This window comes from Hirundo rustica, chromosome 10 (genome assembly GCF_015227805.2).
Source record: "Hirundo rustica isolate bHirRus1 chromosome 10, bHirRus1.pri.v3, whole genome shotgun sequence".
Taxonomy (NCBI): domain Eukaryota; kingdom Metazoa; phylum Chordata; class Aves; order Passeriformes; family Hirundinidae; genus Hirundo; species Hirundo rustica.
The window spans coordinates 4,859,380-4,886,484 of NC_053459.1; the positions used below are offsets into that span (position 1 = coordinate 4,859,380).

Here is a 27,105-nt window from a genome sequence, read left to right on the forward strand (position 1 = left end):
TATTACATTTTTTGTTGTGAGGGCCTGGTAAATGTGACCATCCTGTATTGAAAACCCTTAAAACCAACGCAGCAAACCCACCATTTCTAATTTTGATAAGAGAAACAGAATCCCAGAGCCAAGCCAGTCACAGCTGTGCCACAGCAATCCCAGCTTGCTGAGACATTTTTCCAAGGACATACTGAGATGAATCCTACAGATTTCATCTTCTTGCCTGGGCCAATGTATAATCCCAAATTCCCCAAACTGTGTCAATCCCTGAGCGCTACATGTAAGCACACACACTTTGTTTTCTTCTCAGAGCTGTTTGTGCAGCCACTCAAACAAAACAGGGGAAGGATCCTGTCAAACCCACGGGATGCCCACAGGCTTTTGAGGCTCCTTTTGTCTGCTCCGGATCCGTGAGGATGTTGGATGTGAGCACAGCCACACACACAGCTGCAGAGGAGAGGGGGTGGGGGAAGCCTCCCACAGAGCCAGAAACCTCTGAATTTTTAACAGCTACTTGAAGACACAACTGAGGAGGTCACAGTCTTCTGTTTATTAAATCTGGGCACCAGGAACAGCCCTGAATTTAAGCTGACCACTGAAGGGTGAGGTAACAAGGGCTCGTTGCAAAACTTCCTCAAAGCCCTGAAGAAAGCTAAACTGAGCTATTACCATTATTTGTGATTAAGAACATGTCAGTGCTCAGCCATGAATGGAGCTGCAGTTGGAGAGTCATGGGGAGCAGCCAGGTTTCCAGGAGGTGATCATGCACCAACAGCTGAGAAACCAAAGAGCAGCAACTTCAGGTGAGTTCAGAGGAAGATTTAACACCCAGAAATATTCCAGACGCTCCATAGGACCAAAAAGGTCCAACTCTGAGAAGGTGCTTAAAACCAAGACTGAGGTAGAGGTAAATGCATTCCAGAGAGGAAGATGCTCTCCAAGCCCTGGTTTTACCCAAAAGCCAGGCTGTGAAAGCCTGCCCTGACGCTCAGGGCAAGAACAAGGCAGGATTCCAAGCTCTGATGGAGCTGCAGGTTTATCTCCTGATATCACAGGATTTGTATGCAGCCAGGCACAATGGGGATCTTGGCACTGCTGATTTTACAGAAGAGGATGATCTCTCTGTGCTGGGATGTGTTGGGGCCCTTTTCATGAGGTGAAAAAAATACCTATTCCATTTTTACCAACTTCTTAAAATCCAGCTGCAAAAGTGTATTTAAAAATCTTTGTTCGTTATCATTCATCACATGAATCATCACGTGAAAAGATCTCGGGGAAGTTCTGTGATGCCATTAAATTGAAGGAAATTGCCTGTTCTGAGACCAGGCACCCATCAGCTGCAGGGCTCCAGGCTCTGCTTCACCAGGAAAAGTCACTCCACACCCCAAAGGATATAGCAGAGATGAAAAGCAGCAATTACCCGGATATTGCAGTGGGGAGCTGATTAGGTGGCTGTTTTCATGAGTCACTTGGTAAGTCAGACCTCCCTGAACCTCAAAATAGCAAAGCACAGCTGAAGTAGGACCAGAGGATCTTTTGGGTTAGGAAAGCCCTCCAAGTTCACCAAGTCCAGTCATTCCTCCAGCACTGCCAAAGCCACTCCTAATCCATGTCCCCAAGTGCCACATCCACATGCCTGTGAAACCCCTCCAGGGATGGGGACTCCACCACTGCCCTGGGCAGCTCTGCCAGGGCTGGGCAGCCCTTTCTGGGAAGAAATTTTCTCTGATACCCAACCTAAACTTCTCCTGGCGCAACTTGAGGCAATTTCTCCTTGTCCTGTCCCTTGGTCCCGGGGAGAACAGACTGACACCCACGTCACCACAACCCCCTCTCAAGCAGCACCACAATATAAAGGATTTCTGATTGTAGAATGGTCACTGAAATCTGTTTCTTCAGAAGACAAAGCAGAACCTCAAAATCCATGTAACCACTGGTTTCAAAATTGCACTGACTCATTTGAACCCTCTCACAGCCTGCTACAGGCAGTAACAGCAGATTCTCTCAGCACTCCCATCAGAAGCAGCTCTACAGATGCTACAGTCAGGACCTCCAAGGCTTCTGACGGATGTTTCCAACAGCAATATTTAAGAAGATGTTTTACCTGCAGCTTTTCTCATCTTTGGACCATTTGTAATGGCTAGTTCTCCTGTGAACTTCCTTCTGTTTCGTATTGCAAGGTAATTCTCCCCCACATCACAACACTTACACAGCCCATTTTCTACACATCTGCCTGTTTTCACAAGTTTCTATCACCCTTATTTTTCTTCAGCCTTGTGGGCTTGCTGAACAGCCCAGGACAAGGCACACCAGCTCCAGCTATCGAAGGGTGACAGGCACACACGCAGGCACTGCGGTCACAGTGTGGCCCCAGGAATTGAGAGTGCAGGACTAGAGCAGCTCCAGGTGATAAATGCTCCCAGTATCAACACATCCTCGTTAATTACTGCTGCTTCTGCATGGCAATGAATTAGGTGAAACTGCTCCCAAGGCAGAATTCCACCCCAGTTCAAAGAGAACACATGCCTGAGTATTGCTTTAACCCTTCTACACAGGTCTTTGGAAGAAATTCAACGCCTGTGCTCACATCTGTTGCACAGGACATTTTTAATGCTCCTATCAGGTAACTTTCACAGCTTTCCTTCACCAGAAGGATGATAAAGGAATGCAAGGAGTCATGATCCAACCTGTTTTTTCAAAGGCAGAAAGGAAAGTACATATGAAAAAATACTTCAGCTTTAAAATTTGGAGGCCCCGGGAGTTAGACAGAGCCAAGTGGAGCATCCAATGCTTCCTCCTGCCGTGGACTGAGCACAACACTGTGCTCCTGTTTGCAGCCATCACTTCCACACATCAACATCCCCCTGCTTTCCAAGGCAGCCCTGCATCCTACAGAATTCCAGTCTCCTGTAAAGGTGAGACATGCACACCAAACTGCAGCAGGATGAGGTTACAGCATGGGACACTGCACTTAGTCCTGATAAAATTTCCAGAGCAGGATTTCTCTTCCAATCCTGGTATCCAGGCTCAAGTATCAACCCCATGTGTTTATTTTGCAAAGCAAGGCAGCTCACACTGACAAATCCCAGCCTAATTTTAATAAATCCTGGGCTTGAGTCAACACGACACTGCTAAAATAGGAAATGCTATTCTGGTTATCCTACATTACAAATGCACATGCAATTTTAAACCACAGAAAAGCAGGATTTGGGGATAGTCTTGACTCCCCGCATAACAGTAACACCAGAATCCAAGAAGCAGCAGCAAAGAGGAGGAAGTAAAAGGCTCTTTGCTCAACAATCCATTTAACTCAAAATGAACTTAAAAGTGTTAAGTGCAAACTGAAACTGGGAAAGAGAGACATGACTGATGTCATGCTCCAAAGGTCAAGGGGCAGCACATAATAAAACTGATGTACAAGCAGGGATTTTAACTGTATGTAAATTACAGTGTCCTGCAGGTGAATATTTTTTAGCACATGGAATAATAAATCTTTAAATGATGTAGTACAGTACTTTAGAAATCATCCCCTCAGTATTTTCTGAAGCATACTGTATTGCTTTAGGTGTCTCAGGGTATCTCCTTAAAGAACTAGGATTAAATGACAAATCAAGTGCATTTTTGGGCTGATATTCAGAAATTTGCTACTTATCCTCAATTCTTTAAATTTAAGTATCTTCCTTTGTAAAGACACTCAAGAACTTAGCTCAGATCAGCAGTAGCTCTTGATATTTTTTTTGGCATAAACTATATTCTTCAGAAACAGGGTCCTGCACTCTGATTTTAGGAGGTTAAATACTTTGAACGATTAATTCAAATACTGTATGTTTAAGGCATGAACTTAAACTTAGAACTATTTTCACAAGGCCATGCTTTCAAGAATCAACTGCCCAGAACAGCAAATTCCATCAATTTAATCATGACCCCTTGAGAACAACTGTGGATGCTCCAAGCTCTGATATCTCTTTAGTTTGAACAAGAAACCTTCACCTTGGTTAACACAGAGCTGCTTGTCCACACTTAAATCCCCCAAATGCGCCCATTGCTTCCTCCTGCTTGGCACAGCCCGAATTCTCAGGATTTCTATTCCTACACTTCTCAACTGCATGAAGTCCTAAAGGGTCACCAACCTTGCAATCATGGAATGGTTTGGGTTGGAAGGGACCTTAAAGCTCATCCAGTCCCACTCCTGCCATGGCAGGGACACCTTCCACTGTGCTCCACAATGCTCCAAGCCCTGTCCAACCTGGCCTGAACACTTCCAGGGGATGGGACAGCTCCTCTTAACTAGACTAGCAATAAATTTAAAAAAACCTAAATAGTAAAATGCCAGAGATAGCCAAGAATGCTGAAAGTCTTTTAGTACCCTAAGATGACAGAAATCAAAGTTAAAAGTTTTAACTTTGTTAAAAGTTGGTAGAACAATAAAGTTTAAAGAGCTGACGTTTGTTTCCAGTGCTTCCCATGGGTGATTTGTTTCCAAACACTCCTTCCTTGTACATCAGAAAAATGTTAAGTGGTTAGAACACAAAATGGGAGCAGCTGGGTTATCTTGAACTGCACACTGGGTTGTTTTTACCAAAAGTGTACCTTGGCCAGAACATCCTAAATGAGTCAGGGCTCTGCACAGCTCACCCTCACTTCATATGTTCCTGGAATAACACAATTCCATTTGTTTTACTAAGAATTTTCTCCTACACAGGAAAAGCACCATTAAACAATGTGCTCTTTAAATCAAAGGTGAAACCTGTGTGTTTTCTTCCTCCTCTGACATCAGATGATTTAAAAGATCCCCCAGAAAGGCTGAAGGGGTCTGTTAAACCCTGGCAAGAGATGCAATGCCAGCTTGGAGAAACATGCCATCGGAGACACTTCCAAAACTGAGAGGGATTGGAGAGTGAAGCAGTCCACCCTCATAACACAATTTTTCTGTAAAACAAAAAACACAACGAAGAAAGCAAATGCCAGCTACGTCTCTCATCTTTCTAACAAAGAACTTATTCAGGTTGTGTTGATCCAAAGATTCCAAAAATCTCAAATATTCTAGATAACATATCCTTGTACTTGCTGGCAATGACACACATCCTCAATCTTCATCAGTGTCTGAAGACAGAACGAAGGCGAATTTTCCACTGAAATGTCTAAGTGTGAAAGAAATAGTGATTTTGAGCACCTTGCCTAGCTAATGAACACAGTGGAAGTGTAAAGCGCAAAGATAACACAACAACTGTAGGGCCAACATGAAGGATGCAGGACAGTCTGAACACACCTTTTCCCCAGAGCTTGGGATCTTTGCAGTCTGAAGTTATTAGAGCTTCCAGAAAGCCAAGAGAGATCCATTTTCCTTTTAAGCTCTCCTTGGCACAAGGCACTGCACATACGAGAAGGCTCAGGCACCCAGACACAGATGATACAACATCAAAAAAACCTTTTAGACTCATCTACTTCATGAACCTGCACGTAGAAACTTTGTCACTGCCACAGACATGTTACAACTTTCTCCCTGGAGTGAACTGAAGTTCCATGAAAGAAAAATCTCTTCTAAGGATCTGGAGTGAAACCCAGGGATGAGTCCTCCTTCAGCTGGTCTTTGCAAGAGATGTGGTGTTGAGCCTTCAAGAGAAGCATCTCCAACTTTTACACCCCATCAATTTAAGAGCTACAGAACAAGTAATCACTGAATCACTTCCAAAGTACTTCAATAACTTCATCAAGTGTTCAAATGAAAGACCCCAAATTCTGCAGTGGATGAGAGACCAGTAAGATGATGCTGAACAAGCACACTACAACCCATTCAACCCCTGCACTGATATTGCTTAATCAGGCTCAAACTTGGTGTTTGAGAGTCTGACCTAATAGTTCTACCCCAGCTTGAGACAACAGGGAATACAGAATATTCCAGAAAACTCTCTGGATGGGCTCTTCCACCTCTCAGGCAGGTCCAGGCTCTCTTGGTTTTCATATATTACTGACTCCTTTAAGAGCAGATCACTTCAGAAAGGGAACAAGCACAAAGTTCAGAGAAATCCAGGGATCCTGTTTTCACTGAACACTCTCCTGGTTTACAGCACTGCTCTGCATCTCACTGGAGCTCTGGAAAACATTGGGAAAGGAAAGTGGGAAGGGCTGCTGCAGTTACTGCAGTCAGCTACCTGTGCTTCTGATCCTTTGGGGGCAACAATCAGCCACGGGGAAAGAATATGGGGAAGAAACAAACTGACAAGGCTGCAATCACTCTCCCTCCAGAGCAGGAAATACCCCCAAGATTAACTATTGCCTGATGAGCACAGCAGCCACAACATTCCCCTTTCCCGGCACAGGAAATGGGAGAACTGACAGCACGTTCCCTCTGTCCACATTCTCGGAAATAAACCCCCTTGAAAGGGTCTGGATGCTGTAATACACTGACAGCTGAAGGAGGGGCACGTGAGAAGAGCTCCATTGCGACAGGCACTTAGGGAACGACTTTTCCTCATGGATTTCCATTCAGAAACCACTCCTTGAACAGCACAACCTTGACACCCACTCGAGTGGTGCAGAGCTCTTCTCCTAACAGCCAACAAGGCTCATGGCCCATCCATAATAATTGCTGGGCTCAGGGGGTTCAGCCTGGAGAAGAAAATTTTTCCAAGAACATCTTTGTGGCTTGCGGATCGCAACAAAGACTGAGACAGACTTTTGATCGCGGCTCGGAGGGACAGGACAAGGAGCAACAGTTTTAAACAGGAAAAGAGTAGATTTATATTGGACATAAGAAATTCTTTAAAATTTATTTACTTACTCTTCCCTGTGAGGTCAGACACTGGCACAGGTTGCCTAGAAGAGCTGTGCCTGCCCCATCCCCACAAGAGACTGAGGTTGGGAGAGGGCTTGGAATAACCTGATCCATAGAAGGTGTCCCTGCCCATGGCAGGGTAGGAGTGGATGGGCTTTAAGGACCCCTCCCACCCAAATCATTCTGAGATTTGAGGATTCTCTTAAAATACCAGGTTTAAAGCCATAACAGCTACCCTAATGTCAGAACAGCATCTTCAGCTTCTCAAGCTCTGATCCTGGTGAGAACAAAGAGGTGTTTTTTTCTCTCAAGGAGGTTGTTATTCCTCACAGTACCTTCTAAAAGAACCTCAATTCAAATTTTCCAAAGATCTGGGATATTCCACTCCCCATTGTTTCCTGACATTTGGGGCACCACTGGACTTCATTTTATCACTTTCAGAGCGCAGCTCTGGGTAAAACATGACAGTTCTGGAGCAGCTCGTACTTTTGGGAAGGGATAATTTAACTCCACAGACAAAGGCTTTATTCCTTGTCTATTTGCCATGACCCTCAGGCTTTATTGCCTTCAGCAAAGAGATACTTAAATCAGTTTAATGGTTCTCATACCCATCAAGCTTTTATGGTCCTGCCCTGCTCCTGTTTGTGCCAGAACAGCAGTGTGTGTGTGTGGCCACAGAACGACTTGAGATCAAGGAAAATCTCTGGTTACAAGAGAATTTTTGCAGGCTTTTTCTTCCAACCAGATCGAATTCCCAACTTACTACACGCCCCAGCCGCACACACAGCAATCACCAGGGTGTGAAAATGAAAGCTGTGTGGTATCAGTGCTGTGAGTGAGCTGCAGTCAGGAGAAGGGATGTCACAGGTTTTGTTTCCTTGCAAACTTCTGCTGCCTAAACCCAAGTATCAGCAAAACCTACTGTACACTTTTTACATACAGATCCTTTATAATGCTGGGAAGTTCTCTACAGTGAGCCTATGCATGCCATCACTCCCTGAAGACAGTGCTCCAGTTCACTGCAGCGAATCCCTCCCTGCAAAGAGCTCTCTTCCTGTAGGACATGGCTGTGTTACAGACACAAGCCACAGTAAGGGAGAATTATGGATTTTGGAGTGCATTGGAAGTCCCATTTTGGGCAAGCAATTTAATAAGAGGTCTTGGGAGGCAGCTAAATTAAGATCAGTTTTGACAAATGTTGTTATGTTGTTTAATCCAATGCTATAAAAAGTAGCTTGCGTGCCAAGGGCTAAGTTTTTCAGAACTATATTAAATAAGAGCCAAGAAAAAAAAAAAAAACCAAACAGAACTGTTTGGCAAGGAAAGGGAAGATAAGAAGGCAGAATTCAGAAAATCTTCCCAAAATCCTGGAAAGAAGCATATTTTCTGGTTTTTAAATAAGAGAAGCCAGGCTGGGAGAACTGAGGCTGTTCACCTGGAGAAGAGAAGGCTCCAGGGAGAACTTAGAGCCCCTTCCAGTGCCTAAAGGGGCTCCAGGAGAGCTGGAGGGAGCTGGGACAAGGGATGGAGGCACAGGACAAGCTTTAAGCTGCCAGAGGACAGGGATAGATGGGATATTGGGAATGAAATTTTCCCTGTGAGGGTGTTGAGGCCCTGGCACAGGGTGCTCAGAGAAGCTGTGGCTGCCCCTGGATCCCTGGCAGTGTCCCAGGCCAGGCTGGACAGGGCTTGGAGCAACCTGGGATAGTGGAAGTTGTCCCTGCCCATGGCAGGGGGTGGAGCTTTGAGGTCCCCCCCAACCCAACCCTATCCCATGATTCATTCCATGATTCTAAGTCATGTGACAGAACAGAGCACCACAAGCATCTGATTGTGTCAGAAACAGACCAAGGTGGCTGCTTCCTTTAAGCAACATATTTTTCCTAAAGTTGGCAGAGGAGAAATGGGTATTAGAAAGATTCAACAACAAAATTCAGCACCTTCACCACTTCCCAGTATCTTTAAAAATTAATAGTGAGGCAAAAAAAAAAAAAAGAAAGTAGAATGAGTTGATTAGTTGATTCTTATAGATTTATAGATGCTTATTTGTTTTGCAAGGAAGAATTAAAGATGTTGTCAAATGAAGAACCAAAGGCAGTAAGACACCCAAATGAAATGACAAAAACAAGGGGTAAAACAACCACTGGGAATTTGGCAAAACTCTTGTGAGCAACCAGAGAACTCGTGATGATTGCAGAGGAAGGGACAGATGTAGGACAGATGTAACACATGCAGGATACATGTGACAGACATGTAGGACACTGGCAATATTTTCATCTACACCAGCCTTGTTCCTTAAGTCTACCCATCCCCATTTCAATCACTCCAACAAGGCATTTCCTGAACACAGGTGCTGTATTTGGATAAATTCAGTCCTAAATGCCAATTCTCACGCAGCTGCAAAACTTAAGGAGGGCAGAAACTACACCCTTTTGTACAGCCATGCAGTTGTAAAAGATTTTTAAGATTCAATTCAGGTGTTTTTCAGCAAGCTGGAGGGGACAAGGCTGTGACTGGGAAGACAGCGACATGCTGGGGAAAAAAAAAAAAGTAATTTTTACTTAGAAGAATAATGAAAGTATTCAAGGGCAATGACTGAAGGCACTGGTGGAGAACAGATGCATTTTTCTTCCATATAAGATTGCTGTTCTCTGTGGCTGAAGGAGGCATCCAAATTGCTTTTGCTTTTCATCATTTGCGTATTTTCGGGAGAAGGGGGTTGTGTAAAGCCAAGTTTGGTGCCCTCAGCCTGCAGCACAATTCAAACACCTGCACACAAACCCGCTCCTTTATGCAAACATACCTTTAACAGTTTTGACAAAAACTTGTTTCTCTTTACTGGGGTCTTTTTCTTCTATTAGAATTCCATGGAAAATGCGCCCAAACGTGCCTAGGAACAGAACATCCAATTAGCAATGTGTGGTTAAGAAACACTGATAACATTAGGAGTATCTTAAGCAAACAGTACCTTTCACAGCAGAAAGTGAGGAATGCCTGCAGTTAAAGGCTCTAAACCCTAGAAAGTCACCAAGAGAGAACCCCTCATCCTGGAGAACGGTTGGGGATTCACAACTACAGGCAGTAAATGCTGAAGTTTCATGTAAGTAAAACTTAAGGGGACAAGCATGAGAGTGAACTAGTGATAGCAGCAGAGTCCAGTGAAATTAAATATCAATATGATGATGGTTTATTTGTGGCACTTCAGTCAGCTCCCTGCGCTAAGAACTCCAGCTCCCTCTTCTCACCCACCCAGTCTGGAATTCTAAGCTAAGGCACTTCTCACAAGGACCACGTTTTGTTTGGAAACATTCAGAAGGAAACAGCAATTCTGGCCAGCCAGCACACATGGAACACTTTGCAATAGCCAGCATCACATTATTCACAAGTTTCACCTCAGCTGGAAGGTGCTGAGCTCATTTGGGGGGGTCTTTCCATCTACTGCAGGAATAGGAGCTACTCTGAGGAGCTGGGCTGAGAACAACTGCTAACACACAGAATTAATTGTTTTTTACTGCTCAGCTTGGCAACACTTTTCTGCACCAAGGTGTGCATCATCTCCACACAGCCTATTCCAGCATTACAGCCCCTTCCCAGGGATTCCTCCTGCCTGACTAGGTTGAAAGATCTTTTATTGTATGAAACACAGGTCTTATTTGTTTCTAAATACCTTAAACAGGGGCAGTGCAATCTTTCTGTCGCCTACCCCGGGGCTGCAAGGAAACCCTGTATGACAGCAGTCGTCAAAGTGCAATCTCACTAAGCAGCAGCTGAACTTGGGAGACTCTCAGGCAACCACAACACCATGAACTATTTAACAGCAAATAAAATCCTCCCGTCTTGGTTCTTGAAGACGTCAAGAAAGTGACTAAATATGTATTTCCGAAATGATAAAGCAGGTGAAGCTATGGAAGTTATGTGAAGTTTATAATGAATCTTTGGCCAAGACCTGTAAAAAAGTCTCCCATGCATGCATTTACTTTATCCCCTTCTTCCCTCTGAAGCTCTTTTGTTCTTCAATGGCAGAGACTCAACACCACTACAATCCTGAACTAAAACTGGTCAGGTCTTTTAAGTCCTCTGACATGTGGATGTGGCACTTGGGGACATGGGTGAAATTGGCAGTGCTGGGGGAGTGTTTGGACTCAATGACCTTAAAGGGCTTTTCTAACCTTAATGACTCTGTGATTAAGTTTGAAGATTCTGACTCAAATTAACAGCTGGAGGCTAAGAAACAAGATCCCAGGATTAACTGGGTCCAAACTGCATTCAACAGCTCCTTATGTCTCATCTGGCAGAACAGGGCAGCTCTGTCACCAAACATCTGAAGCGCTGCTGGGGCACTGAGTCACCTCCAGTCATGGCTGACTCCCAACACCCCAGCTCCAGGCAGCCCAGAGGAACACGAAGCACACCCCACATCCCACAAGGAAGGGTTTTCCAGAGCTCACATGGAAGTGAGCATGGAGCTGCCTCCTCAGAGGTTCAGAGGCACACACTGAACGAGAATGGGAACATCCTCCACTGCTGCTCAGACTAACACAAAGCATTCTGCCTCCAAAGGATGATTATATCCAATCTCCAGCTTTGGGAGGTTTGATTTCTCAGGGAACAGAGACTTGAAACCGCAGCAGTAAAGGTGAATGACAAATAAAAATAAACATTTAAGCCCATTTTTCAAATTCAGTATCAACAAGAATCAGCTCATGTTGTGCATGAACACTTTCAAAGTGCACATTAAACAAAGTGAACAGTTCAGGAACTGCATGATCCTTGTGGGTCCTTCCAATTCACGATAATCCACGAAAACAATCACATAATCTCAATCTTTTATATCAGGGCTGTAAATGTTGCACGTGCTGATTAGATTTCCAAATCGAAGTTATCAAACTGAGACACCAAATTTGGACAATTTGAAGTTTTTCTGGGCTTTGGGTTGGTTCTGCTTTGATTTTTATGTTAAGAGAACCTCCATTTCAGGGAGCAGGTTATTAAGACAGACAAGCTGAATGATTTACTGAGCACGCCTGGTCGCTCCCCCAGCCTAATGAAGGCTGGAAGCTGCTTTCCCCACACCCCAAATGCAAACATAACTCATCATTCCTCCCCTCCACCAAAGCTACGAAGATCAGAAATGTCACCTGTGAATGACATCAGAAAAACCTGTAAATAAATATCTCTGTATTTGTATTTATGTTGTAGGAATGCAGTGTCTGAGTGCTGTAAATACCTTCTTGGAGCACATCTTTGAGGGTGATCCTCTCCCTGGAGATGGCAATGTCCTTCACTTTAGCTTTGGCCTCCATGAGAGTGACACTTTTCAGATCATTCTTCTCTATCCGTAATGTGGGATAACCTGAGGAGCCAGCAGAGCCAAACAATCCAACATAAATACCCTTGGAATGAGAACAGGCACAGGGCTTCACCTCTGACCACCTACAGCTCCACACACAAGGCAGCAGCACAATCTCAAATGTATTCTATATTAATTTTAAAAAGATAATAGTATTTAGCAACAAAAAACACATGAATAATCATCTGCAGGGTAAGAAATCAGACAGGAGCTCTCTGTGGTGTCGTGCAAACAACTTTTATTATTAACTCCAGGTGAAGGAAACTCCTGCACTGAAGGTGATCGACACTGCACTGCCCTCAGGAGGAGGAAATTGACTGTTGGAAAACTTGGAGCTGGGAAGATGCCTTACCCCTGCAAGACATTAGCAAACTACCAGTGCCCTCTTCTGGCGCTTCCAGACAACTGGATACACCAGTAGAGTCAGAAAGGCTGGAATATTTTTATACATGTGTCTGAATTATTAGAGAAATCTTGAGAATTGATCTGATAATATTTTCTTCAAATTTTAGACATTACTGAAAACAAAATTATGCAACTGTGGGATGACAAAGAACGTCAATCCTGCTTTTTACACACATCCAACCTTTTCTCTTCTTCTGATTTTCACCAGTTCCAGTGCTACTGGGGGTGTCCCAAAGCAGGTGAGAGATGCTGTGAAGCAAGCAGGTGCCACTCAGGCACAGTGGCCACACCTCTGGACAGGGGAAGGAGGGTTGAACCATCACCCTGGGCTTGGTTCCCTGCCCTTGGCCAGAGGATTCTGGGGGACAAAATTCCTGCAACTGGAACTCAGCCAAATTAACCTGAGCCACTTAGAAAGCCAAACAAAAAACCTGAGGTTTACTGGACATCAACAGCTCAACCTGAGGGGCTGGAGCGTGTCCAGAGAAGGGAACGGAGCTATTGATGGCACCATCAGCAAGTGCCATCAGAGGACAATGGGAGAGACTCTGGGGTCTTACAGGTTGCTTTAAAAAAACCCCATGTGTGCCCCTATACTGGCCACCTTCCCTCCAGCTGGAACAGACCCTTCCCTGGAGCAGTGCTGGATGGGATAGCCCTCCACCAAACAGTAATCTGAGGAGTAAAAATTCCTCAGGTAATAAATATGTTCATTAACTACAGAATTAACTCAGAACACAGCTGAGAGCACTTGGTCTGTTCAACCTGGACGAGACCCAGAGACCGGATCCCAGTCTGCAGCTCCTCCCAAGGAGCAGCTCTGAGCTCTTTTCTCTGTGACCAGGGACAGGACGACCCCAAGGAATGACTGGAGCTGTGCCAGGGGAGTTTAGGTTGGATATCAGGGAAAGTTCCTCCCCCAGAGGGTGCTGGCACTGCCCAGGCTCCCCAGGGAATGGGCACAGCCCCAAGGCTGCCAGAGCTCCAGGAGTGTTTGGACAATGCTCTCAGGGATGCACAGGGTGGGATTGTTGGGGTGCCTGTGCAGGGCCAGGAGCTGGATTGATGATCCCTGTGGGTCCCTTCCAGCTGGGATATTCTGTGATTCTGTGCTATCAGTTACCAGATGAGTATTTAGACTGCTGCCACCCCTCCTTTCCACTCACTGCTCTCTTCTGCTATTTCATATCGTCTCAAGCAAAGCTGTAAGCAACAGGAGATGACAAGAATAACATAACCATCAGGATTCACACACAAGGCATCACCTGCTTTAGTAACTGATCCCAGGGCCGGGTGGATACATCCTGTTCTCTCTCCTCTGCTTGGAATGCACGAGGCAAGCTCTTCCCAGTGTTAAAACACAGACGCTTCACAGCTACTGGTGAAGTCTGGCTGGCTGACTGCTCTGGGTGCAGGGAGAGCAACCCAAGGGACAAACAAAGTCTCATGCTCACATGACCACTCACACGCCCCCAAACTCACTCCTGACTACGGCGGCGTGGCCGGATAAAACACGCATTGTGTGAATTCAAGAGGCAAAGTGACAGAGCCAGAGAATTGTTCACGTTCTTCTCTTGCACTTGACACCAAAGCAGCGTGGCAGGAGGGTCTGTGCTTAGATTAACACTTACTGGTTACTGGCGTGGCGTTGTTGGGCGTGTCAGCTCGCAGGTACTGCGTCGTCTGCGTGGAGGGCTGCGACAGCCCCTGCGAGCTGCTGCTGTCACTGATGCTGTGGGGAAACAAAAACGCAGATCAACGTCGCTGCTTGCCACTCCAACACATTCCAAATTAACTTGTTGAGGTCAAACCCACGAGATTTTCCAGGCAAGACTTTAAAAGAGAAGAGTTTCTGAAGTCTCTCACACATGAAAACGTATTTTAGCTAACTCAAAAATCTTGGCACTAAGTACTAAGAGCTTCCTCCTATTTGTTTTCCAGAATCTGCTCTATCTTCTAGTACTTCTCCCCACTTCTGAATATCAAAGTGACAAAACATTCCTTGCCAGAACCATCCTGTCATACCAAGAACAACTATTATATTCCAGGGAAGATTTTGCACACATTCTCTCATGGCACTGATGTCCCATTCAGACGAGGGCTCTACTTCACAGCCCAAACTTCTCTACCCTACTTTGCCACTCCCCTCCCTAAGGATAACTGTTACCCCTTCCAGCAACACCTAAAATGTGCTTTTTGAGATGCTTTCTTTGGGCAGGGTCCACAGAGTATCCACGAAACACGTAAACCACAGCCTAAACCACAGCAGGCTGACTTCTGTCTTATTTTCATAGTCAAAACCCTATAAAAAGAGCTGTTGCAGCAGTAATGGGACCAAAACCCTGTTAGCAGGTCAGATAGCAAGGCCAGAAGCTTTTCTGATGTTCTCCCCCTCCAAACACACACAAACACCCCCCACTCTTTGATGCAACTTCAAAGCTTCTCCACTGCTGACTGTGTTGGGAAAACAAAGACGAAACCGGTTTGGGATACGACCTCTGCTTTGCCAAATAATCAGCATTTAGGTTTTCCTGGGCTGCTGCTGAGCACTGACCAACCACGCAGTGCCAGCCACCCTGTAGGATTGTCAGATGTGGATGGTGATGCCCTCCAGGCCCACTGCTACCTTTGAAGCCAGGTTTCCTTTCAAAACCAGAAATCCAAGTCCACTCTTCCCCATTATAGCACTACCATGGATACACCCACTGAATTTTTCCTTTGGAACAGAATCTACTGAATCTCACAATATGAACTTACTCATTTATATCTGGCCCCAACCTCTCCCTGGAACCTTTTGTTACAGTTATTTCCACATTCCCTGTCTTCCAGGTGCAGGGTTCCAGCACAGATTTAGCAGGAGCCTAAAAGCCACAGATGCTGGTCTAGCTCCTCCCCTTTAAACTTCCTGCAGAGTTTTTGAATGAATATTCTTTGGTGCTGGCAACTTATTACTGTTTATTTGAACAGTTCCCACTAGTGCATCCACGAGCTGCTTCGGTATGATCCACTGTGCAGCGAGCTCCCCAGGAAGGAGAGTCTTGGCATGGTCACCACATCAAACACCAAGGCACAACTTGCATTTCCTCTTCTTACTCTGGCTGGAAACTCCTTTTGTAACATGATCACCCACTAGCCCTGCGGATTCCTTTGGCTGGAGGCAAGTGTGAGGAAGGAATTATTCTTTTAATGCCTGTTGCAAGGATGAAAATCTCCCTTTTTGGGTTGGCTTCGTTCTGGTTTTTAGGTTTAACTCTCTTCCTGAGCTTTTTCACTTGTATATTCTGTCAGCTATTTGAACGATGCCTTCTTGCTTTAATGACTCCCATTATCCTGGCATGGCTGTTAAACCATGCCAGCTTTCCTTGGCACTTTTCCAGTGCTTTTGCTCCGAGGTTTGCAGCATTTTTGTGGACTTCCAATACAATGTTCCTAAATAATCCATGTGCAGCCTGTAAACTCGGCTGCCTGGCTTCCAGTTAACAACCCTCCTCTGTTTTATTTAGTTCTGGGAGTTGAAATTAAGAGCACCAGTGGGTTTTCCAGGCTCTGTTGCTCCTGGGAGGTCGTTAACCCTAATGACATTGTCATATTGCTTTCAGGAACCTCTTACAGAAGCAGTCTGAGATTATTTTTCACAAGCAAATCAGAAGTTCTTCCTTCCCTCGGTGAGTTTGTTCAAAACAAACCCCACAGCTTCTGATTTTCAGGCACATTTTGCTTCTGTTACACCTTTGCTCTGGCACTGCCCGAGTAACAGCTTTTACACAGCAGCACACTCACAGCTGTGCCAGGCCAGGTACCTTCAGGCTCAAAAAACAAGTCATTACATGAAGCTTGAAGAGCTAAACCCAGGAGCTGCACAAACTTCAGGAAATCACACAACGGTCTGGGCTGGAAGGGACCTTGAAGACTATCTTGTTCCAGTCCTCTTCTACAGACAGGGAAAGCCTCCTGAAATTATCAGTAGTATATATGGTGATTCAGAGCAAATTACTAATGCCCACAAACTACAGAGGATTAACATTAGATGGATTGTTAGCTTTTTCTCCACAGAAAGTCAGTTGTTTTTTAGGATTTTTACCTTGTATCTCCACAGAAATCCAGTGCAATGGAGTAGATGGAAGGAAATTTGATCACACTGCCGGGCTGGACACCTCAAAACCTCACAGATGACACAATCCCACATTATAAATGTAATGCTTTTCCTTTCTGAATTAAAGCGAGCTGCACATCGTTTAACACCTTCAGCTGATTGAAAACCTTAATCAGACAATCAGGCACAAAGGAATTGAGGGAGGCTGACAAGTTCATCTGGTTACAGTCAATTGAGAAACCACAACTGCTCAACGCAGCGGCACCACTAAAGCCACGAGGGCTGGGGACACCAGGGGAGGGAATGGCAGGGAGAAAACTGAAAGGAACAGATGAATGGATAAAGAGGAGGATGAAAAGATAAAGCTGCTCCATGAGGCTGCAGGCAGCACAGCAGCAGTTCAAGACATCTTTAGTTCAAGATATCCTTTCACAGGGGTGACCACCCACAGGCTGACTGTTCTCCAAAGGATCCAGTTTCACACTGCCTGCTCCTGAACAGTTGCATCTCATGCAGGCTGTTCACACAGCCTCAGCACACCTGCTTTTCCAGCCTCCCTTCTCCTCGGTGTTTAATCCCCACTCCAATGCCCTTGGACTCATGTTACAAGTCCCTTTTCCATGCATGTGCTATGGTTTTTCCGGATTGGAAATATACTTGGGAGAGGCCAACATTGCCAGTTTTATAACCAAGCAGCTGTAATGCTCACACTGTACCCTCAGGCCAAAGCAAGTACTGGGAAATCGATCAAAGTAGCGAAAACTGAAATTCAGTCCCCTGCAGATGTCAGTGAAACCCAAATGCTTTCATCCAATCACGTATCATGGAATGGTTTGGGTGGGAAAGGACCTTAAAGCTCATCCTGCTCCACCCCCCTACCATGGGCTGGGACTCCTTCCACTAGCCCAGGTTGCTCCAAGCCCTGTCCAGCCTGGCCTTGGACACTGCCAGGGATCCAGGGGCAGCCACAGCTTCTCTGGGCAACTGTGCCAGGGCCTCCCCACCCCTCCAAGGAAGTATTTCTTCCCAATATCCCCTCTAAGGTAAAATAAAGCTAAGAACTCTCTGGCAGTGGGAAGCCATTCCTCCTTGTCTTGGCATTCCAGGCCCTTGTCCAGGAACACCTTTAGGCACTAAAAGGGGCTCTCAGGTCTCCCTGGAGCCTTCTCTTCTCCAGTAAGAACATCCCCAGCTCTCTCAGCCTGTGTGAGTCTAAGTCATTTTTTCCAGTGTGCCCAAGTCAGTTTTTCCTTCAATCCTGACAATCCCTGCAGATCTGATTCTGTCCGAATCTTCCCACTCCACACAAGTATTCTGGCAAAACTGAACAACCCTTCCACTTCATAAATAGCAGAGCACCTGCAACTGCTGCCTTTCTGCAGCACAGCCCTCACCACAACCCTACACAGGCAGTATCTGCTACAGCTTGCCACTGAGAGCAGAAATGCAAACTACCACAGACTGCTCATTTTGAGACCAAACTCCCACAAATCTGAGTAAATATATCCCAAAACTACACTGGGAAAGCTTGAACACGTACCTGTCATCCAACTCTATCCTTTTCATGCTGTGGAGGTGCAAGACAGCCAGGATTATTGCCACCAGGAATATCACAGCACAGCACACGCCCACACTGATATAGAATACCCGGGTCGAAGTGGTGGGAGCTGCGTTTACAGGATCGACTGCAACAGATGTGGAAAGTTACTGAACCCTTCTCAAAAAGGAGAAAAAAACATCAAAAAAAAACCCCAAACAAAATCCCCAAGGAACATTTTGTTAGTTTGTTACAGCAACACAAACAGAGGGGTGGAGGCAGGGAGAGGCAGCAGCCTCAGCCATCCCAGATGTTCAATAAGGCATCCTGGAGAACAACTACCCTGGAAGAGACAGTGGGAGGTAAGGAGAGCACTGAGCACTCCTTCCCACTGCTTTCCAACAGCATTTTGGCAAAAACACTCCCATTTCGGGTATTATGGAGCCACAGTCAGCCAATGACATTTCCAGGTAGAAGGGGAGGAAAGGAAACGACCTCATTCAATTCCTTTCATAGTGATAAACTAAAACAGCAAACCAGACAGGTCCTAAGGTCAAGAAAATATATCAGAGTCATGTACGGAAACCAGAGCCCCTAACGTGATACAAAAGTTGTTACAAGACTCAGAATAGGATTTTTTTTCCTCTTCACCAGTTAAAACAATGACCAAAAAAACACTGCAATACTGGGTATAGTAGGTATAGTACAGACTACCTGGGGACTCTTTTCATAGGAAAAGCTGTGGAATCGAAGCACATATAAAGGTTTTCAGTTTTTACATCCCAAGTTGTACATTCAGGATTACTCACAGATAGCCTTGCTGCTGTTTCTATCAGCTGCTGGAGATTTGACTTCTGGTTCGAGCTCTAAAGAGATGAGAGAAAGCCATTAAGTTTGGAGTACATTTATTATTGCAGCCCTTCACACTGCCTCAGGTATGGAAAAACAGTCCTGCTTTTCCAAAGAGCTGACTCAAGGACTACACTAATGCCTACATTTCCATTTAAACACCTAACCACGGTAGGATTAAAATCATGCTGAAACACACAGGTCAAGTATTTCACCACTGACACACAAGTCCAGGGAGGCAAAGCTCGAACCCACCAAATCCATGTAAAACCTTGCAGCTTGTCCAAGGCCCAAAGCAGCAGAAAGAAGAGGTGCAGAGAACGTGTTTGCTAAGGCACTAAACAAAGACCTCACACAATCAGTTCCTAAAGGAGAGAAAAGCATTGCTGGGATGTTCAGTCAAGACTACCCTGATCTTCTGGAGGAAATCCTGGCTCCAGTCTGATGTTGCTCATCCTAGGAAAGGATCGGAGATGCAACCACAGGCACTGTGCCTTCTCAGCTGATGCCAGTCAGGAGTCAAAGAGTTAAAACAGAAGGATGGAAGAGGTGATTGAAATACTCATAAATATGCAACTGAAGGCAGGAGGACAATACCCAGCTCATGTGGGGTAGCAGTCCTTTAGAAAGTGGGTAAGTCTTCATTAAGCTTACTCTGAGTCTGGTTACCCAGAGGGGCAGTGCAAACCTGGGGAATGCAGGAGGTGCCTCCAGATGAACCCCGCTGAGGACCTGCAGGCAGCTGAGGGAATCCCACGGATTTCTGCGGCTGCACAGGCACAGTCCCACTTGCACACCCCCCTTCCTGCTCTCAGCTGTGTCCAACACAGCACAGCCCCTTCCCACTCCTTGGTAAGCCAGGATCCAGCTCAGGAAAAAGTAATCCAAGGGAGGGAAAAATCAAAGAGTTTTTAAATTTTTTATCCCCCCCCTTTTTTTTTTTTTTTTTGAACTTAAGGAGGAACTATCAGGAATGCCCTGAACAAAACCATCAGCAAGTTCCTGCATATTCCTAATTTATGCATTAAATTCAATCAGAAACCTCCATATGCTCTACACCAATCAACACACACTAAACAAAGCCACTTTTCAGTTTTTATGAACCTGCAGAAACAAGATCCTTGTAAGGATCTGATGGTTCAGGCAGTGGCTGTCCCAGCTCCCAGGGAACTGTGTGGTGCCTATGGAAAGCTCCATCACACATCCACAGCTCAGTAAGCTGTGAATGGATCAGCAGGGCTGACTTCCCCCACCTGGAGTATTTGAAAAACTACCCAAGAAAACAAGAAACAAAGGTAAAAATATCAACATTATCAGCCAGACCTCCATTCTACTAGAAGGAGATACACACTTTGAATTGACAATGGTCTTCCTGAAATCTCAACGCAAGGAACACGAGTATCCCAACATTATGTGCTACAAGGAATGGTTGGCCCTTCCATCCACACCTTCTCTGAGCTCATCCCTAGATATTCATACTCAAGAAAAGTGGTAAATCCCCTTTGGAAAGACAGCTGCTGTCCTTAAAGGCTCCAGGTAAGCCGAACAGAGGCAGGAGGAGCATGCAAAGAGAGAGGTGGCCATTCCCAAATACTGCCCAGGAGTGAGACACCACAGGCATTTTGAAGGAGGGCACATCTCCTGGGATTCTCCAAAATAATTTTCTTCTGATGACTACAAAAATACCAGGAAGTCCTACGAAAATTTTAGGAAGCAGCAGCGGTAAACAGGAACAATCCAAGAATAAATTATGCTTGCAGATTCCCAAGTGGTAACACGGAAGAGTCAATTTAAGATTTCCAAAATCTGGATTATCTCCCAAGATAATTTTGTACTTCACAGCTAACAGAATAACACCTCCTACACTCACTAAATTTTATCACAATTTATAAAGTAAGCCAATTTTCTTGGTAATTCTTAGAACAATTGAAATTCTTAGAATGTTGCAGATTTGTCATGTATCTATAAAAAGGCCAGCAGAACCTTGGGGGAAGTTGTTCATTCACCAGCTTCTGCTTTAACCAAAAGTCCCCATTCCTCTCCGAAAGGCAGAATTTTACCTGATTTCTTCTGATCCTCCCCAAAATTCACTGTTACTCCTATCCTGGATATACCCCATCCCACTTCCTTTTCCTAACACACTTCAACAGTAAAAACTTTTAAACATCTGAAACTTAATCTCTTACTTTTGTAGCACATTTTCCTTCGTTTGAAATTTAAAACTGTGATGTTTTTTGAGGAGTTTATTGTTAAGTTGAGCTGCATCAGTATTGTGACGTCGGAGTCGAGTCTGCCGGTGCAGGAGAGTTCGACACGGAACACTGTGAACACAGCACAGGGGTTACAGGGGAGTGGGACCTTCTCAGACACTGGGATGAGAGAATATTTAAATAAAGGCCTTTTCAAGTACATTACAAACATCATAAATGATCACATTGTAAAGAACCCAATGCTAGGAAATGCTGCTTTAGTCTCACCCCTCATCACTTCAGCTATTAGAGCACTAAAGACACGGATTTTAAGTTCACTTTTGTCATTTTATTAAGTGTTCACTGACTACTAAAACTGCATTTGTGGCTAAATGATGATTATTCATCCATGACCTGGATGGGGGTGGGGAGTTTACCTGAGAGGGTGCGAGGAACTTCTCCTTGGAGAGAAATGTTGGCCTGGGGCAGAGCCATAGCCATGGGATCATGGACCTGAAATCCCAGTTTATACTCAACCTGTAACAACGGTTGGGAAGAGAGAAAACACATCAGAAATCTGTCTAGGAGTATAAAGAAATACAACATCCCTTTTCATAATTCTTCTTGAAAATAAAAAAAACATACACTTTTTTCAAGGAGTGCTGGTAATTTTAGGCATCCATATTCCAAGTTTTTATGTGACATTTTAGTATCAAGACTTTTGTGACAGCCCAAATTAAGAAAGCCGAAACAGAAGCTGCTCTTAAAATCATTCCCTAAAATCTGGGGCAGAATTCAGTGTGCTTGTATTATAAAAAATTTCCCCACAAACCTCACTCGATGATTCTTTTCAATTTGCTTGTTCAAAAGTCAGTTTGTTAAAGCTGCTAGAATTAAAAAAATTCCCCTTCCCACAGTCAGTTTTACAAACAAAATTGCTTAGAAGTAGATTATTCAACTATAGTCAGGATTTTGTTTCCACTTAAGAAGCTGACTCTGCAAACATTCATTCAAAAAAAAAAGTACAGGACTTACTCTAAACCATAAGCTCTTCTTGGAAATCCATTCTCCCCCTCTACTCTCAGCTGAGTTAATTTGTTTGACTTCATCCCAATAGCTAGCTTTTTCCCCCTTTTTAAAACAAACTATGGTTCATTTCTGTTATCAATTTACTTTTCAGTCAAGATGCCAAGGGAAGAGACACAACCCAGTTTGTGAGCTCCTCCAAGTCGCACTACACCAGAGGATGCTGAGGGGTGGAATCACAGGAATGGGAAGCAGGGCTACACAAGCTCCAAAATTCCTCCTCAGAATTCACAGCCAGTCCCAAGGAAACACAGGGCAGGGCAGGGATGCAGGGAGGCTCGGCTGAAGCTGTGGCAAGGGAACTCCTGCTCAAATGACAAGTGACTGAACTGTCACTGTGCATGTGGAATACGGGATCAGGGCCGGCTGGCACTCGACCCAACTCCACTGCAGGCCAAAAGTCACTCCTCTTAACGAGTTACACCTCAAAGACAAGAACAACGGCAGGAGGAATCTTCAGGACCTGCACTGGTGGAGCTGTTTAATGCTACTGCTCCAACTGCAGCCTTTCCTACTTAAGGGCAGAAGAACAACCATCACTCAAGTTAAAAAAAAAAAAAAAACAGAATGAACATCTGGCAGAGACTAAATAGATCATTTCATATATGAAAATAAATTGTTAAGTAACTGGAAATGCTTCAGAATGTAAGAGCATATGCAATCTCTCTGACAGCTGCTGCTGCATGCTCCAAGCATGGTGATTAAGTGACATAAAACCCCTTTCCATTTCATCAGGGCTCAGTAATAACACACTGGATGCTGCTTTTATAGGCTCTCCCTGTCTCCAAGCATATGTTTCTAGAAATCTCTACATATGATTTCCAGAGGCTTCAGCTCATGGCTGCCCTTCTGTGTGCCCAATGCACCAAGGGAAGAGATTCCACAGCCAGTGCATGCATACAAGGACCTTGCCCAGAGCAAGATGTATAAAATACTCTGAAATAAGTGCTTCAGCTTTCTAAAATAAGGAACAGCTTGGATGTAAGCCAACTCAACTTATTGCCTGCAGTCATATAAACAAGTATTTTGCACCTTGCATGTGCTAATTTTTGTGAAGGAAGAATGATTACAATTGATAGCAGTGGGTATTCAGCAGGCACAATGAATGATTACAAATGATAGCAGTGGGTATTCAGCAGGCAGAACAGCGCATGTCTCAAGTTCCCAGAGCAGAAGTCATGCCTGCTCACCTTGGATTTGGCGTGCCAGGTGAAGTGGAGATTGTTGGTCTCGCTGGGGATCAGGAGATTGAAGGACAAGGCATAGTGATTGACCACATCATTCCTCACGTAAGACAACTCTGCATCCAGACCTGTAAGAAGAAAGAGGAGAGTAAGACAGGGAAGAACAGGACCAAGCACATTGGAACAAACAACTGCCAGGACCACCAGCTCCACTTGCATCTGCATGTTCAAGCAAACACTTCCCCCGGTCCATAAATTCCGAGGCAGGTTTGGAGACCAAGGCTCACAGCCACCAGCTCTCACACAGTGCTGCAAAGCCTTACAGAGCAAACACTTCAGAGAGGTGCCACAGCCTAAGGAACAGGTAAAAGCTGGAATGTAATGGAAGGAAACACAACTTTTCATACAAACATCCAGGAGAGTCATTACAGGCTCTCCTGAACATCCCCTGTTCTGCTTCTGGGAATCATGGCTTGTTTTATTTACAACTGTGTTCACTCAAACCAAACTGCTCTGCATTATCAATCAGTTATCACAGGTAATTCCTTCTGGAATAGCTCATTTCTTGGGCCCAAGACAGCTAGACAGTATAGAATTAGCTACAGGATAATTAGATCACAGAATCCCAGAATGGTCTGGGTGGGAAGAGACCTTAAAGCTCATCTAGTCCCATCCCCTTTCACTACCCCAGGCTGCTCCAAGCCCTGTCCAACCCGGCCTTGGACACTTCCAGGGATCCAAGCGCAGCCACAGCTTCTCTGGGCACCCTGTGCCAGGCCAAACCACCCTCACAAGGAACATTTTTTTCCTAACATTTAATCTAAATCTCTCTTTTATAGTTTAGAGCCATTCCCCTTGTCTTATCACTGTCTGCTTGTGTAAAAAGTCACTTTCCCTCATGCAGAGAGGTGACATTTGTACAGCCGGCAATACCAACGTTTTGTGTCTACCCTTTGCTCTCTGAACATTTAAATACCCCTAGAGACCTGAAAGCCCCACAAAACGATTCATTTCAGGGCACTAAGGTGCGTTTCCCTGCATAAGACACAGCCTCTGATATTATAAACACTGCAGCTGCTGTTATTTTCTGTGGCACACGACCCAAGGTCACGCTGAACACAGGGTAGGACCCTGCAGCGTGCCCTGGGTGTCAATAGCAATTAGTGGTGGGGTAAGCACTGCTTCCCTGCAGGGGTAAAATGAATCCCAGCTCCATATCCACAGGACAAAACCACACTGGATCTGCAGTCAGTACCATTTGGCCTTGTCTCATACAGCTCCTCCTCCAGTGCTCCCAGTTAAATGCTCTTGGACATGCCAGGAGAACAGTGGGGTAAATCAGACACCGAATATTCCACACTGAGAGAAGGCAGTTCAAATCAGTCACAGTGCAAATGGGAATGGAGATAGCAGATTCTGGGATGCCTCCTCATGGCCTTCCAGCATCTAAAAGGGGCTTTTAAAAAACAGGAAGACATTTTTCAAAGTGAGACAGTGACAGGACAAAGGGGAACAGTTTTAAATTAAGAGAGGAGAGATTTATACGGGATATGAGGAAGAAACGCTTCCCTGTGAGGAAGGTGAGGCCCTGGCACAGGTTGCCCAGAGAAGCTGTGGCTGCCCCTGGATCCCTGGAAGTGTCCAAGGCCAGGCTGGACAGGGTTTGAAGCAACCTGGGAGAGTGGAAGGTGTCCTTACCCACAGCATGGGGGTGGAACTGGATAAGTTTTTTCCAACCTAAACCATTCTGTGATTCCATGGATTATTTTTTTAATGGCTAGAAAGTCAAGAATATTGGAGAGGTTGTGACTTCAAGCATTTAAGGCATCCTGAAATCATTTCAAGAATCCAGGGAAGCACGAAAGGCTGGGTTTTCTTAAGAAATTAAGGAAAAATAAATGCAAGCTGAGCAGTGAACTGTGTAGATAAGCTGCATTTGAAGAAAGGAGGCATCAGCTCAAGAGAAGTAATTCCACCTGTTTAGTGCAAAAACCAAGTACAGATCAGTTTCTCTTATTTCAGAACTTGATTTAATCCACCTTGTTTCCACAAGATACAAAATTGCAGGCAAGATGTTCCTCCCCATTCTTGTTGCTGTTAACCACTTTTATTCCCTGCTGGCCCATCAGGGTCCCAAAACTTAACCAAAACCACACAGTTTAATCACAGGTACTGGGGGTGGCGATGGGGAGAAGCCCAAAGACTGGATGCATGAAAGGAATCAAGATAATGGAGTAATCCCAGGGAGAAATGATCTCACACAAGATGCTGAGCAGAGAAGGATGCAGGTGCTGCTCTAAGTGTCGAATGCAAACAGTCTGAGACAGTATCTAAAAGCAAAGTTCAATATTCCTTGTACACATGGTCCCTATTTCCACCTAAAAATAAATGGAAAATGCAAAAACCTGCAAAACAGGGAGAAGGGGAAAGCCCACACAGCCCCAGAAACAAACTAAAAATTTGAGAACACTTAAAAGCAACAGCAAACTTCAAAAATCCCTGCCCAGATCATTTTTACACATCTACATGTTTATACATGAAACCCAGCTCCGAGTTAGCAAACACAGGAGCGTGGAGAAGAGCTCACAACTATCAGACACTTGCCATTAGATCCAATCAAGATGGAAAGGTTTAAAGGCAGAACCTTCATTCAAATGAACGCCATTAAGTACAAATCATTTTAAAAATCAGGGAAACAAAAGGATTAGCAATGTGAAACAATGCAATGAGAACAAGGAAACTGCCTCTGGAATAAAGAAAACCTCTTGTGGCTAAGCGGTCCCAGCAACCAGAGGTTCACAGAAACATTTCAGAATTTCAGGATGATAAACCTTAATTCAATAGAAACTTTGCAGAGCAACTGGTCAGTGTAATCAAATGGGCACACAGCAATAAAACTGTCTATTGCAAAAACCCAGCTTCATGAAAGTAATATAAAATGGAATCGTAACTGAAGCTGTCTGAAGTATCTTCATGTGCAATGTAATCTAAAAGTGTACAAAAGCAAATTACCCTGCAGAAAATCAATCAAGCCTCTAAGCTTTAACTGTGGTACAACACCAAGTAATTTCATTTTATAGGACACTAATGTTTTGTGCCTGTACTGCCAGAAAAAAGCTCCACACTAACAGGAGACACTAATGACAAGAATTTCACAAGCAAAATAGAAAAGTGGCATGAGAATGTTGTGTTGCATTGCTTCAAAATATTACGCTTCAAGACTGTCACAGAAAAATATTTTCGGAGGTTTTGTACTACAGCTCTGAATTCCTAAAAAAGGCAGAAGATTGTCTGACTCAGAGTCCTGTTCCCATCAGGAACTAAAGGCACTGTCTAGAGAAGGATTAAAACCTGAGGACACAGTGACACTTTACCAGCAGATCCTCTGTGCTTCCCGTGCTCATGGATCACAAACTTCAGGAAGTTCCTCCAGAAGGCTGGAGTGGGACTTTTGAGAAAGGGCTGGAGGGCCAGGATGAGGGGGAATGGCTTCCCACTGCCAGAGGGCAGGGCCAGATGGGATATTGAGAAGAAACTCCCTGTGAGGGTGGGGAGGCCCTGGCACAGGTTACCCAGAGGAGCTGTGGCTGTCCCATCCCTGGAAGTGTCCAAGGCCAGGCTGGATGAGGCTTGGAGCAGCCTGGGA

The 27,105-nt window shown here is 44.8% G+C and overlaps 1 protein-coding gene across 2 annotated transcripts in view; it reads right to left on the reverse strand.

The window, feature by feature from the left end:
* Positions 1 to 27,105, reverse strand: part of RYK (receptor like tyrosine kinase) — a 53,916-nt gene that overhangs the window by 13,022 nt on the left and 13,789 nt on the right. The window contains exons 2-9 of one of the 2 annotated variants that reach the window (XM_040074605.2): positions 23,466 to 23,587; positions 21,627 to 21,726; positions 21,187 to 21,321; positions 18,961 to 19,017; positions 18,155 to 18,299; positions 14,153 to 14,253; positions 11,994 to 12,119; positions 9,570 to 9,656 (exon numbers count right to left, since the gene is read on the reverse strand). In XM_040074605.2, coding sequence (XP_039930539.2) covers positions 9,570 to 9,656; positions 11,994 to 12,119; positions 14,153 to 14,253; positions 18,155 to 18,299; positions 18,961 to 19,017; positions 21,187 to 21,321; positions 21,627 to 21,726; positions 23,466 to 23,587 — 873 coding nt within the window. Of the gene's footprint in view, positions 1 to 9,569; positions 9,657 to 11,993; positions 12,128 to 14,151; positions 14,254 to 18,154; positions 18,300 to 18,960; positions 19,018 to 21,186; positions 21,322 to 21,626; positions 21,727 to 23,465; positions 23,588 to 27,105 lie in introns of both variants that reach the window. The other variant, XM_058421987.1, reaches the window with a different exon arrangement.